Source organism: Ursus arctos, unplaced genomic scaffold (genome assembly GCF_023065955.2).
Source record: "Ursus arctos isolate Adak ecotype North America unplaced genomic scaffold, UrsArc2.0 scaffold_1, whole genome shotgun sequence".
NCBI classification, from domain to species: Eukaryota; Metazoa; Chordata; class Mammalia; order Carnivora; family Ursidae; genus Ursus; species Ursus arctos.
Window position 1 is genome coordinate 90,427,006 of NW_026622763.1, and position 14,959 is coordinate 90,441,964.

A 14,959-nucleotide genomic window follows, 5' to 3' on the forward strand; every position below is an offset into this window, starting at 1 on the left:
AAACTTAACGAGGGAGAGGTCACCAATACCAAACAGGATCTCAGAGCTATCTGGGGAAACTTCTAGAAAGCAGAATGTTGGAAGCCAATCTTGCCCTGTGAGGACAAAACTGTCCTCCCAAGAAGTTCCTGCACACAGAATGGAAAAAATAGCAGTGAATTTAAATTGCAGGAGGAAAGACTGAAGTTAGAATTGAGGGAGTCCTTGTCACAGAGGCAAGGAGGTAACAGCTTATGCTGAGAGATATTTCCCTGGAGATATTCTAGAACAAGAGACAAGCGCAGGAGAAGGGATGTCTGGCTCTGAGGCAGGGGAAGGCCTTGCAGGAGCCCTGAGGGCCTATGGCCCCAAGGCTGGTGGCCCACAGGAGTGACAATCTTGTCTGGAGAGGCAGGAGGGGAGCGGGGAGACAGAAGAGATAAACAGGGAGGAGGGGGCTTGAGACAGGGGAATAGCACTCACCAAGATGTCTCCCTTCAAGAGCAGCCCGGGCTCGATGGTGATGCAGATGCTGGTCTGGCTGTCTCCTTGGACATTGCTATGGGGGAGAGGTAAGCGGAGAGCAAGAGAGCTGCTGAAGGGGGCGGGCAGCGTGCTTGCTCCCCGCTCCCCCTGCCACAGGGCTCCTGGGAAGGTTTGCTTGCCTCTGTCCCTCAGCCCTCTGCCAGATGAGATCCTCCTAGAAGAGGTCCTGGCCCATCCCCCCACACCCTTGTCCCTGGTCCTCGGCCTTGGGCCTCCGGCCTCCCTAGCCTCTTATTCCTGTGGAATACTTACTAGATGCCAGACGTGTAGACAGGCTGCATGGCCTGGTAGATCCGGAGAAAGGGCCGGCACCCTGTAAGGGAGGGTCGTGTTAGCAGGGGGCAGTGTGGGGGCGGGGGAGAGGGGGAAGGAAGGAAGGGCTAGGGAGAGGAGAGGTAGGAAGGAGAAATGGAAAGAGAAAGGAGGAAGAAATACTAGCTTTTCCTCTGAGAGGCATTTTTAAGTTTACAAAAACTACTGCCACATCCAGCATCACGTGCCAGCCGGCACTGCCGGATTCGACCCCGTGAATACAGCGGGGCTCACCGGAAGCTCGGGAGGGGGCGCAGTCGAGACTCCAGTCCAAGCCTACATTTTTATCCCCTAAGGCTGCCTCTTGAGAAAAGAAGATGGGAGACAGGAGGGGAGGGAAGCCAGACAGCTCAGGCGGGTACCTCCTTTAGACTCGAAGTTGGGGATGCCGTGCATGATCACGTGGTGCAGAAACAAGGGCTTGTTGTTCATTTTGATGGAGCCAGAGAGCAGGCCACTGAAGTAGTGCACGTACCTGCGGCAGGGAGAGGGGCAGCCTCAGCGGGCGATCTGTCCTAGAGCACAGCCACCCCGGTCTCCTTTCTGGCCCCGCCTAGCGCACCGCCCCCCCCCCCCCCAGGCCTCCTGGAAGCTGGGCTTTCCACTCCAGCACAGTCCTTCCTTGCTGCCTGGAGCCCCAGGTAGGGTGGGCAAGCAGATATCACTCAACCAGGACCTGAGTCAGGCCAATGCACCTGTTTGGGGTTCTCTGGCGCCCCCTGGTGGTCAACATGAACATCTCTTTCCAGCTTCGCTCCCAGCCCAAAAATCTGCCACTGGACCAAAATTCCTCCCACACATCCCTGACATCCCTCACATCATTATGCTGCTCACTACTGTACAAGGCAGGCTGATCAACCATCAAATATCTCTAATACTGTCACACTGAGCCTAAACCAAGCTTATGCTTATACCCAAGGCCCCAGTTTTGCCCCAACAGACCCACCAGCCACATGACAGTCCAGTAAACAGTGAAGAGCTTAGTAATTATAGTCCTTCATTTTTTCATATCACACCAAAGTGTATGAAATCCCTCTATATATGGTATTGAAAGACATCTAACTTCCACTAAGGAGTCCTATCCCTCAGGTCAACACTCCCCAATTCTTTTTGGATCTTGTTGGAAGAATGCAAGAATTAACCCATCTCCACTCCTTCTAGAAGAGAGAGGAATCTGGGTCCAGAAAGAGTTGCCTGCACATAGCAAGAACACACAAAGCTGGGGGTGGGCAGGGAGAGAAGGAAAGCAGTCTGAACTTCAGTGCACCTGCCAGAAAGAGAGGTCAGTCCTTTTGCTGGCAATTGGTCGATGCGTCCTCCTTTTCTGAATGGCCAGAAGAGGCCGAGCTGGGCCAGCCAGACCGATCAGAATGAATCCTGAGACTCCAGGAGAGGCTCTCTGAGGCTGGTGGAACCAGAACCTACATGACCATGACAACGGTCCCCTCCTATCTCTGGGCTCCTTGGCCCCCCTCCAGGCCTGCGAGCCTCTGTCCCTGGGCCCCGGGTGGGGCCACCTCGCACTACCCAAGCCAGATAATCTGATGGGCAGCACCGGTTCCTGTTCAGCCCCTGCCCAGCCCCCAGCCCCATTACTCAAACCGGAAACCTGGAATGGTAGTTCCTATCAGATCTCTGGATCGTGCCAACAGGATGTGTCTGTGTGCTGGGGACAATGAGTCCGGGGGTGGGGTGACAATGAATGGGGGAGTTGCAGGCAAAGCCCCTCCCTCTGCCTCTCTCTCTGCCCTCCTCTCCTCCAACTGCTCCATTCCCTACAACTGACACTGCCCAGAAGGCGGGAAGGTGGCAACAAATACGCAATGAAGCCAACAGCCATACTTTCACACATCGGTCCGGACACAGTGACCCACCCATAAGCAGATGCGGTTGCAGATAGAAGCTGCCAAGCAGACAGATAATATAAACACACCACCACCGCCGCCCCCACTGCGTAAGTGAGCGCTGAGCACTGTGGTGTCCCAGAACACTCCTGCTGCAGAGAGGGGACAAAGGTCCCGTTCCCTGGGCTTTCAGCTTCAGGGACGTGGCTGTTCTGCCCACTCTGTCCACGCCACATTGTGCCATCGCAATACCACACACATTCCTCATCCTTCATGGTCAGACTCGTGACCAAGGCCACCAGTCATATGTGGCAAGCGGGTACTTGAATGACAGCTCTTTCCTCCGCAGGAAGAAGCCCATTGATCTACAGATGCTGTGTCTGGCAGCCCAGCCAGAATTTTCTGCACATAGACATCCGGTTTCTGATGGCTGACCCAGAGACCGGCTCCCGGCTGTCCTGTGCCAGGTGGAAGGCTCCGGGGGCCGGAGGGGCTCACTTCTGCTTGGGCTTCCCGCTACAATGGCAGACACACTCACCAGGAGAGGCCAGGGGGTCCTGCTGGCCTGGTCAGCATTCTGAGGGGCTAGAAAAGTCAGGGGGATGCTTTGGCCCCTGGGCCAGCCTACTCGTTGTTCCGTCTGCATGGTTACCGCAGACCCGCACTCAGGAAGCTTCCTTCCTCCCCTTGGAGCTCACCCCATGGGACACTTTCTCTGCAAGTTCAGCCCTCGTACCCACCCCATCACTCTCGAAGCCATCATGCTCTGCTGGGTTTTTTTTTTTTTTCTCCTGCCAAGTATTCTCATGACTTGAAAGTACGTTCATGGCTTGTATCCTGCTGAAACGGTCAGCCCCGCGGTCACAGTGCACAGAGCAGCATGGCCCATCACAGACGTGCGGCTGGCCCACCATTCTGGCCACTCGGGGGCTGGGCACCATTCCCCATCTCCAGTTCTGCCCTCTGGGCCTGGGCTTCTGCCTCGCACTCACCTGCAGCCTCCCCATAGCCCACCAGGCCTGATTCCACCTGTGCTCTCCTGTGGACCAGCCATCATTAAACAGCACGTCATCCACAGAGCAGGATTCAGCCCTCAGGACTGGGGCTGGCACAACCCGGGCGGGGGGGGGGCCAGTCTGGCCTGAGTTACAGGCCCCCAAGTACCTTCTAGTTCTGCTACTACTCACTGCTGATCCGGGCCATGTTGAGTCCCCTCCCTAGGCTCAGGCTTCTCATCTGTAAAATGGGGATGTCCTGGATGGTCATACAGTAGCTCATCATTCTTATCCAGGTTTGGCCTCAAATCCACCACCTCTGACAGGTGTTCCCTGACCCCCTTCATTAAATAGCCCCGGTCTCCTCCATCAGGTCTATCCCACTCTGTTCTCTTTCTTTCCTAGCACTAACCGCTACTGGAATGGTCCTGTTGGTCTACTTACTTGTGCGATGTCCATCTTTCTCAATGGGGTATCAGCTCACTGAGGGCCAAGCACTTTGTCCTGTTCACCTAGATTTCTAGCCCTTGGAATATAGTAGAGCACCTAAAACTTGTCCAATGAATGAATGACTCATCCCTGCCCTGCCGTCCGCCTGGGCTGCTGGGGACTTCAGCGAGACCACGTGCTTGAGAGCCCGTGGTTAAATTTTTAAAGCTCTTCCAGGAGAAGATAAGCCTTATGGTAAGAATCTGTGACCTCTCCAGGGCAGGAGGCGATGACGTCAGCCTCCTATAGGCTCACCCACACACGAAGCAATCCCGCTGCCAGGACCAACAAATAGCGCCGCCTTCTTATACAAGCTGCCTTCTTGCCCCCAGACCGATGTGTTCCCCACCAACGTCCCCATTGCTCTCCAGCACTGGCCTCAGGAGCCAACTGCCATGCCCACCTGTGGACACACACAGCTGCCCATGGGCTCACCCACGTCCCTGAGCTCACACCACTCCAGGCTGCCACCTGGATATGAACACTCTGTACACCCCCACCTAGGCATGGCTGTTCCAGCCCCTGTGGGTGCATAAGGCCAGTCCCCAAGATAGCAAGCGTGTGCACATACACATACACACACACACACACACACACACACACACGGATGCACTGGCTGTGACCCCTGGAAACCCACCTTCTCTGGGATGGCTGGCCAATTGGCACAATCTTATCCTCATAGAACCGCTTCATTGCAAACCGGTCCAAGGCCTGATCAGCGCTGCGGGGGGAGATGGGTGGTCAGAGGAGCCAAGAGCCTATGTCCAGAGCCTATGTCCTATGTCCAAGAGCCCTCTGCCTCCCCACCCCTGCTCCCCCAGACCCGTAGAGCCCTCCAGCAACCCTGTGCTGAGCAGCTTTCATAAAAAGGGTGCCCCAGCATCTCTATATCCTGTGTGCTGCAAGACTCAGCACAGGGGCTTTGGAGCCAGACAGCCTGAGTTCCCACAGCAAGTCAGCCCCTTACTTATCAGCCCCGTGTCTTGAATCAGGTTATTTAATCTTTCTGAACGTGATTCCCCTTCCTGTCAAAGGAGAGTGACAAGTGCCTTCCTTGAAGGTTGTTATGGCAATTAAGTGAAATAACATCTATAAAGAGCTTGGGACATGTGGGCACACAGTAGGTATACAGGAAATGTTCACCATTAAGGGAAGATTAGGCTGGGTTGAGTTTCTTAGAGTCACAGAACTACCATCTAAGTCTCCATAGAACATTCTATCTATCCTCAAAGAGATCATTTTAAAAGAAGAGACAGAAGATGTAGCCCCTCTATTCTTGACTCTCTTATGACATCCCATCCCAAACCCCAAAGTCCTCATCGAGGCCCACAAGAATGAGATAACTTCTAGATGGTTCTGCCAGACCCAGATCTGATCCAACATTTCTTTCTGACTCCCTCACCAGCTCACTCAGGAAAACAGAAGGCCTTTTGCCAAGGAAAAGTGGCCCCGAGAAGGTGGCTGGATGGGGTGTCCATAGATGGGTTTGCCTCCCAAGGCTACTCCCACCACCGTTCCCAGTAGAGGGAGGGACTCTCCTTTCTCCTGCGCTCCCCCCACACAGCCACCTGCCTCAGAGCTGTAGGCGGCTCCCTCTCCTTTCTGTGGGCTCCTCCACCCAATCCTCACACCTCTCAACCCCAGGGAAGGGAGAGGCCATGGGGGGATGGGCAGAGGGGGCTCCCGCTGTCAATATTCAGAGAATGGGAGGCTCTTACCTGGCAGAAATGTTGCTGTAGTGCATGTAAGCTGCGATGACGACACCTATCCTGCCTCGGTTTCCCTAAAAGAACCCCAAACACAAAGCCTTTATTTCTAAGATCAGCCCTACTGCCCTAGAGCCCATTCAGAAGCCTGGAGAAAAAGAGGGCAGTGGCTGGAGAGAGGAGTGTGGTTCTAAGGGACAACAGGAGAAGGGAGGGAGATGCAAGGGAGGGAAGCAGGTCGGGCTGAGTCTGAAAGAGAAGAAACACAGCTGATCATCCACTACACTTGAGGACCCCACAAGCTCGTAACTCCCCATTTCCTGGGGGTGCTCCCTGGGACAGAATCTACCATCTCCTAGAAAAGAGAATACACACAGACTTGCACGCTCACTCAATCCAATGATAAAGTCAGGCACGTACACTCATCCAAGGACACATCTACGCATGTGTGCATGTACGAGCACATGTCCACGTGTGTACATGCATACACACACACACACACACAGAGGCCCCACTCTGACCTTATTGTGTAGAACAACGACGTTGTGAGGGTCTGCATTGAGCCAAGTGTCCATGGCCTTGCAAACACTGCAGATCTTCTCCAGGGCTGGGGTGTGAAGGTCAGGCCAGCCAAATTCCAGTATCTGTGGTCCAAGCCATGAGTGAGAAGGGGCGGAAGCCCCAGAGAGTTGACCAGAGCCGGAGGGGTGGCACATATTCCCCACACTGGTGCTACAGCAGCACCATCCCCCCACCTGGCTCCCTGCCCTGCCCATCAGTCCAGAGGGGAGGCGAGCATGTGGACGCAGGGGACACTGGCCCAGGACCAGAGACCCTGGGCCTGAGTCTCAACTCTGACACTGTCTTGTTCTGGGGCCTCTGGGGAGTCATGGCCCTTGTTCTGGCCTCAGTTTCCTCCATATGTGTGTGAAGCTGATGACCCCAAGGTCCCTTCCACATGACTCTGACTTCAAAATGTGCTGGGGCTCCCCAACATTTCCCCACCCCCAAGCTCTCCTCCCACAGACAACCCCAAAGCCTGGCTCAGGGACAAAGAGGGAAAGTGAAGGGCCCCCAGCTGTTTACAGCTCTTTTCCAGGCCCGGACACCCAACCCCCGATTTTTCAGGTTGGCCAAGAGAAGCCTGAAGGGGACAGAGGGCAGATGTGAAAAGTAGACTTCAGGCTCCTTGAAACTTTTCTTAACTCACAGATCGTTAAACTGAAAGAGAATTCATGCTCAGAAGAGCCGAGAGAGCACATCTAATCCAGCCTGTCCACTTTCAGAGGTGCAAACTGAGGCCCAGACAACTGTCACCTGCCCAGGGTCCCAAAGCAACAGGCCCCGGAATTCAGGAGCCAGAGCGGCCATCAGCGCAAAGCTTGCGCTCAGCCCACCGCGCCAGCAAGTGAAAACGGGCCATTGGCAGTTTTGAGCCAGTTTCAATACAAAATGCTTTTCGATGAGGCTAGAACCCTCATAGCTCCAGCCTCACCCCAGAGATACTATGTGCACCCCAGGAGGGCAGACCTGGGCAGGAAATCGCTGTATCAAGCTTGGCTTTCTGCAATCCGTATGGCAAAAACAAGAAATATGCTCTTTTCCTTGTTCCAAATAGAAGACGGCATAGACACGGAGTAGGTGTTGCCAAGTGTCTCAGCACTTCTCCCCACATTCTAAAGGGGGATCCACAGGGAGAGGGAGCCCAGCTCTTCTCCTTCTCTTCCAGGCCACAGGAAGCCCCCACCCCCGATCGGCATCAGCTCACCTTGGCATGGAGCTTTGTGATGTCAGGCCTCCGCTCAGAGAGGTTGAAAAGCTAGGAGGAAAAGGAAGACATTGTGAGATGGTGCTCGCTGTCTTCGGACTGTCTCTCTGTCTCTGTCTCTCTTTCCTCTTCCTGCATGCCCCACTCAGTGAAAATTCTACCCATGCAAGAGCTTATAATGGCGTCCCGTTGGACACACACATTGACCAACAAGAACATAACTATAGGTTCTCAGGGTAAAGAGGAGGAGAGAGAAGTATGTAGACACGGCCTCTCCCCTCAGTGAGTGGACAGATGCCCAGAACTGAAGATAAGAAGGGGATGGAGCCCGTCTCGGGTCCCACGTGCCAGCCACAAGGTGGGCATCTTCACGCACTGAACGGGAATCCAGCGGTGGTAACTGTATTTGGCCATCTCTGGTTTCCACTTCACATGTCAACTTGAAAACCTCATCCCCTGAAAATGCAACAGCTCTGCGGTCAGACGCCCTCCCGCAGAGGGTGCAAATCGTCCTGAGTGGGCCCTCTCAGACCCTCGACACCCCTCTCCCAGCCGATGCCCTCTGATGCCTCACCACGTCCCATGGGAGTCCCCCAATCCCTGGAATTCCTGTCTCCACCTCCAGACGAGGTGCTCAGAATTCCCCACCTCCACCTCACTGCCTGGGAAACTCAAAGAAAATTGTGCCCTCCTCCTGGGGAGACAAGAGGGCCCATGGCCTGCACTAGGTAAGACAGAGGGAGGGCGGCATAGCACAGAGACCCACGGGATCCCAGACTCCTGAGACTGGGAATGATCCCAGAGGGCTACCAGGCCATTCTTGGACCCCATAAGGGCTCACGCTTTATTACATTAACAATGGTCCCCACTCAAGTGTCCCCAGCCTGCCAGCCCACGCTGAGGCCTTGGCACCTAGCAGCTGACTTAATTCTCTCATCCACCACGAGAGGTAGGTGGTGTAATTAGACCCATTTTACAGATGCAGGACCTAAGGTTTAGTGAGGTGAAGTGGCCAAAGTCAGATGGTAGAAGCAGAGCTGGCCTCCTGTGTGTGAACCCAGGGCCCTCAACGATGCCCAGCACAGCTGATGGACAGCCCTCTGTGGTGGGTTCAGCAGCGTCCCACAAAAATCCATATCCACCTGGAACTTCAGAATGTGACCTTATTTGGAAACAGAGCCTTTGCTGATGTAAGTATTTAAGGATCTCAAGATGAGATCATCCTGGATTTAGGGCGGGCCCTACATCCGAGGCCTGGTGTCCTTATAAGATGAGGAGAGGAGCCACAGAGAGACGCGGGAAAGAAGGCAGGCCATGTGGGGGCAGAGGCAGAAACAGGAGTGACGGCGCGACAAGCCAAGGTCACTGGGGACTGCTGGGAGGCCCCAGACACCAGGAAGGGGCGTGGCTCTGCCAACACCTCAATTTCGACGTCCAGCCTCCAGAACCGTGAAAAGGTTAATTCTGTCGTTTCCAGACCCCCAGTTTGTGTCATTTGTTACAGCGGCCCTAGGGACCTAATATGGCTTCCCGCGCCCTGTCTCGGCTCAAACCTCAGGGCAGCGCCCCGAGTCTACGCTGTCTGGTCGGTGGGTCCAGCCCAACCCACAGGTGCTTCCTTGTAAAGTGGAACTGAGCTCTCCTCTGGCGCCAATCCCCCATGCCAGCCCTCTGAGGGTAGAGAAGAACAGTCGAGAAGAACCGCCAGCCACCTCATCCACGTCTGGGAGGTGCTTCTCCTGGGCCAGGCACTACCCCAGTGCCAGCCACACAAGGTCCCGTAAGATGCAAGTTGCCACAACTCTGCCCTCAGACCTCAGCCCTGCCGCTTCCTGACGCTGTCACCTGGGGCAGACACCCCACCGCTCTGCGCTCCAGCGAAACCTGATTTCTAGGGCTCGCATGCAGTTAAACACATGCTTAGAACAGGGCCTGCCTCGTAGGGAGCGCTCGGTAACACGAATTCCTCATTGCACACATACACACACACACAGAGGCTCGCGTGCACACGTGACTTGGGTCCCGATGCCGCGTTCCAGCTGCAGACACGCTCCTCACGGCAAAGTGGGGCCGGAGAGTGAGTGGAGACTCAGGCCATGAGCAAGGCACATAATCACGGGAAAGGGAAAAGCTGGAGCCGGCCCGGGGGCCCAGTGGCAAGGAGGTGGCGAGCCGAAAGGACAGGGGGCACCGGGCCCCAGCCTCACCAGGTAGCTGCCACCATGCTTGGACTTGAGCATCTGGGCCACCTCTCGGAGGTTGCTCCGGAAGTTCTCCTCGTTGGCTGTGCTGGGGAAGGAGACAGCGATGATCCTCTCTGTGACATACACCAGGTCCAGCTCACAGCTGTCCTCCACGGTTCGGCTCACACTCATGTTTCTGGAGAGAGAGGAGGCAGAAGGGGGTCCAGGTCAGAACCCAGCTCTTCAGGGCAAGATTGGAGTAGCTGTACCCCCTACACATCACATGTGGTCCACAATTCCAGCCCAGGAGGCTTGGCTCTTCCCTGACCCAGAGCCAAAGCCAGAGGCCTCCCCTGGCAAGGCCCGTGTAGCCAGCAAGGCCAGCCTAGGAGCCTGGGCGCACCTGGGCGGGGGCAGGCAGGATCTCGGGCCAATTCAGTCATGACAGCAACCCTAGGTGTCCATCCATCCTGTTGGCACTGCCTTCAACCTGTGATCTCAGAGGTCAGGGCCAGGGCCAGGACAGGAGCCAGCCAGGAGCCCAGGAGTCCAGCTCAGCCTCCCAACACACTGTGGCCACCTGGTCTGGCAGAAGTCTCCCAAAGGATCCTGGGACAGATTTTGAAGAGGTAGGGGAGCCTGAGCTGGGTGGTCTCCAGCAATCCAGAGCTGAGCATCATGCTGCCCCCCCTTGCTCCTGAGCTGTAGAGGGGGTGGGGAGGCTTCTCAGGGGAAAGGGCAGCTCAGGTGACACGCTCACCTGGGCTCCAGGTAACCCAGACCACAGTGCACATTCCAGCCATCCCCGGAGGAAGGCTAGCTCCTGCCCTTTGTTCCCTGGCTCTCCCCCACCTCTGGAAGCTCCCACTGCCAGCCAGGGCTATTTCTTGGCATTGGCCTCCGTGATTTCTAAAGGCTCAGGAAACAGAGGGTGCTGAGACTTTGTGGCTGTTGGTGGCCCGTGGCCCCCAGAAATCCCAGTGCCATCAGAGCTCCTAAAAGAAATGGGAAGCCCCTGGGCTGGGCTCTGAGTGAGGGGCGGTAAGGGTTCACACCTTTACACCTCACCCAGCTTCTCTTCCAGCACAAGGGCCCAGGAAGGGGAAATGGGTCTCGGGACACTGAAATTCCATTCCGAGGGGCACCTGCAGCTTCTGGGGGCCCCTCACACCCTTCCTACTCCCACACCTTCTTACCCCATCACCAACCCCCTACTGTCTCACTTCCCCTCTCTACCCAGGGTGGGCCACACTCACATTTCCTTTTGAGAATCTTTCACTACAGCACAGTAAAGGAGAGATTGGGGGGCAGCGGAGAAACACTGCCAGGGTATTTCAAAGAGATGGGGTGGCACTGGCAGAATCCAGATGTCCACAGGGCTAATTCTGAGCCCAAGTATGTATACAGGGCTTGGAGCTAGGGGAGCCAAAGGTGATGTATGGCTTCTCGGTGGTGGCAAGGGCAGGAGCCAAGTGGTAGAGGGGTCAGTGGGCTGGGGCAAGGAGCACAGTTTGAATTTGACCTCTGAGCCCCCACCATTCTTTGTCCCCAAGATAAGGTTCTCACAGCAGCCTTTGGAGCGGGGAGGTGGGGCGGGGCCCACGGTGGGAGGGGGGGGCGTCTAAGGCAGAACAGTGCCACCGCCTGGACAACTTCAGCATCGCACCCTGCTCCCACCCACCCCAAGGTGGTTCTCAGATGTAAAGGAAGAAAGGGGATGCTCTAAAGGACCGGCCAGGTCTGTGGGCCGCTGCCAGTTGGACCATAACCCGCTGGGGGCTTTAGCTAAACACCAGCCCTCTCTGGCTGGGGCTCCATCTCCCTGGGGCCAGATTCTCACTCATCTCGGGAGCCTCGAGAATGGAGGTGAGGCAGAGAGGGAAGAGCCCGAGTCGGAAAACCACAGACCCCGGACCCAGGGGAAAGGGACTGAGTCTTCGTGCATCCCCTTCCCCAGCCCCTGCCAGCCCAGCCAGATAGAGAGCTCTCCTTTTAGAAATGACCCTCCAACATCAAAAACCCCTGCCCACGAAGAGGACCTGGATCTAGCACAGGCTTTGACACGTGTCAGTCCCGAAGGCACACCGGGGTCTTGCCTCTGGGAGGCTGCGTGACCTTTCACAAGTCACCTCACCTCCCTGAGACTCAGTTTCTTCATCTGCCGAATGGGAATCAAATAACTTACCTTGCAAGGTTGTTGCAAGGACTAGATGAGATCATGCAGGGACAGAAAGAAATCCAGCTCAAGGCCTGACTTCGAGCTAGAACTCAAAACACCAGCATTTCCAAGGGGCACCTCCAGGTACCTCCTCTCCCCATGGCTGTCCTGTCTCCCCATGCTCCCTACCTGTGGCTTTATGACTTCGGTCTCAGAAACCCAAAGGCATGACTTGCTGGAAACACCCACAGTGACCTCACTGCGGCACCCCCACCCCTTGCCCCCCCCCCCAGAGGCCAGGCATACCTGATAGGCTGGGGATGGGGCTGGACACTCGGGGTGACTCTGGCGGAGCCCTGGGACAGAGAAAAGAGCAGCGGCATTACAGAGGGGGCCAGTGGAGAGCTGTCCACAGGAGCAGTCAGGGCCGTGGACCAACGCAGATTCCCTATTCCTTTCTCTGCCAACATTCCAGCCCAGGCACCCTGGCACCCAGGCAACACCGCAACCTAGAGCCAAAAGCCATCAGTGCCAATTCCTTGTGAGTGTGCACGCAAGCCCCCAAAGGGCTTAGCTTTCCCTTCCCCGGGGAAGGAAGAAATCGCAAATGCTGAGCACCAATCTGGGCTGTTGCCGTCTGTCCACACACACAATAAAATGGTTCCTAAATGGACAGCAACACATTTCGTCTCCATTCACTGGGCATCATAACAGTAAGCCTGAGTGGAGAACACAGACTGCAAGCCTGAAAACAGGAAAGGCTGGTACGACAGCCCTCTGCCCGGCTGTGAACCTGTGTCCCCCGGCCACCGTCACCCCGCACTCCTCTCCTTCAAAGCAGCACCCCTGAGCCATCCGATCAAAACTTGTGGGTCCCGAGCAGCCCGGGGTGGCGTGTAGCGGCCGAGGCCAGTGCTAGGCAGCAAATCCTGCTGTTGAGGACCTGCTGCTCGTCGTCTGTCACCCCTCACCCGCTCCCATCCCCAGGGCGGTCCACTTGCACAAAATTAGGCAAATGGACCCACGCTGGGGTCCCAAACAGCCCAGCACAACCGATGGCACAGAGACGAAGGCGCAGGGCCAGGGCCCCTCAACATCCCGCCCTGCAACCTCGCGGCCCTTAACACTCCGAGCCCCCAAAACGTCAGGCGGAAAAAGGGGCGATCCTTACCAGTGGTGTGAAGATGAAAAGGGGCACTTGTATACTGTTACTGTTATTACATCTGACACAATTACAAGGGTAGTTAGAGATACAACCAACATTCACCTCCATAGAAGATCAAAGATCCGCATGGCCCCCGACACCAGCTGCCGCCCGCCCTGTCAGCCGCCTCACCTGAGGCACACCCGAACGCCCAGCTTCTAGTCCCCAGGCCCAGCCAGAGCCTTCCGAGCCCACTGACGCCTTCCAAACCTCCCCGTGCCTCTCCGAAGCCAGCCTTTCCCAACCACCAAGTCGCCACCGCCTCTTGGAGAAGACGGGAGCATAGTCTGCCAAGAAGAGGAGAAATTGAGGCACAGTGACTCACCCCCAAGTCCCGGGGAAGTCGACAACCGGCAGGTCTCACCCTCAGACTCCGGGTTTGACCCCAGCGGCCCAGAGCCGAGGAGCCCCTTCCAGCCTCCCCCAGGCCCCTGCGGTGTCTACCAAGCAGGGGTGGGTGGTAGGCTTGGAGCCCTGGCTCCCGGCCGAGCCTGAGGTCAGGGCAGCCCCGCTAAGAGGAGGGCTCTCCATCCAGCCCCCCAGGAGAAGGCTGCACCCCGAGCCCCCTCTGCGTGGGCTACAGCCCAGCTCTGCACTGCTCAGCCTCTGTGACAGCAGCAGGAGGAACGAAGAGCCAAGTGGGACTGTCGAGGTGGAAAGTTTCTGTCTCCACAGCCCCTGGCCCCGACAACTTGGGTTTGCAGGAGTCAGGAGTGGGGGCACGGGGGTGGTAAGGGGGGATCATGTTTGGTTTTCAAGCCCCAAGCCAGGTTGTTCCAAGACTACCCACCCAGAGGAACACAAGAGACCCAACACTCCATCCGTCTTGATTTCACTGGTCCCTGATGAGGAGTCGCTGAACCTCCCCAGGCCCTAGGCCCTGCTCCAGGCCCCAGGGCCACCGCGCTATAAATAGCCCCTCGGGTTTCATTTGCTGCCGACCCACAGCCACGCTTGGAGGAGGCCACCACAGCTGCCTCAAACACTAGAAGCCACAGCTGTAGCCGAGGCTCGAGGTGTGGCCAGGGCCATGGGTCCCGGGCCACAGAGCTGCAGGGAGACAATGCAATATTGAGATGGGCTTGGCGGGGAGACTGGGGAGCCAAGGGGAGCCAGAAGCCACCCGGGGCGCAGGGGTGAAAAGGAAGAACAGGGCAGGAGAGCTGGATCCCGTTTCTCCACCCCCCTCTTCCCAACGTTACAACACTCCACATTCCTCAGCCTCCCCACCCCAAAAAAGCCAGGAAAGATAAATAAAAACTTGGCCCCAATGGAGTCTGGCCATGCCGCCTCCAGAGGTGATAAGACAAAGTCCAAGCCGGCTCTGGTCCACCAGGCTGGCCAGGGCAGGGGAGGCAGGGGAGGAAGCTGCCCCGGGCCATGACCCCAGCAGATGACGAGGACGGGAACAGCTGGATGGTCATCCCCTGTTGAATCACTGGGCTGTCCTCTAACTGACGGGGCTTCCTGTTTTCCGCAGAGTTTGGGGACATGTGACACTCGCTGGCAGAAAGCACACATAGATGGTGACAAGTCTGAGGCTAGTGGACGTGGAGAATCGCACGCCGTGGCAGGGGTGGGGGTTGTATGTAAGCAAAACCTTATGCTCCAAAACACACAGGTGACCTCACACAAGAGGCCAGAGATGGGCCCCCCGCTGGGGCACGCCTCACCACACAGGCCCTTGCTAAGAGGCCGGGAGGGCGTCGACGCTTTGGTCGTCTCTGCTGCCCATCACGGCGCTGGAGCCCTCATCCTGTAAAACCCTCGTGGAG

The 14,959-nt window shown here is 56.6% G+C and overlaps 1 protein-coding gene across 21 annotated transcripts in view; it reads right to left on the reverse strand.

Moving 5' to 3' along the window:
* TNS1 (tensin 1) overlaps positions 1–14,959 on the reverse strand; it is a 213,126-nt gene that overhangs the window by 77,861 nt on the left and 120,306 nt on the right. For all 21 annotated transcript variants that reach the window (XM_057304703.1, XM_026491980.4, XM_044381181.3 and 18 more), the window contains 9 exons: positions 12,287–12,336; positions 9,847–10,018; positions 7,640–7,690; positions 6,393–6,515; positions 5,884–5,948; positions 4,803–4,886; positions 1,200–1,312; positions 778–838; positions 463–538 (listed from right to left, as the gene is read on the reverse strand). In XM_057304703.1, coding sequence (XP_057160686.1) covers positions 463–538; positions 778–838; positions 1,200–1,312; positions 4,803–4,886; positions 5,884–5,948; positions 6,393–6,515; positions 7,640–7,690; positions 9,847–10,014 — 741 coding nt within the window. In that variant the 5' untranslated portion in view covers positions 10,015–10,018; positions 12,287–12,336. The remainder of the gene's footprint in view (positions 1–462; positions 539–777; positions 839–1,199; positions 1,313–4,802; positions 4,887–5,883; positions 5,949–6,392; positions 6,516–7,639; positions 7,691–9,846; positions 10,019–12,286; positions 12,337–14,959) is intronic.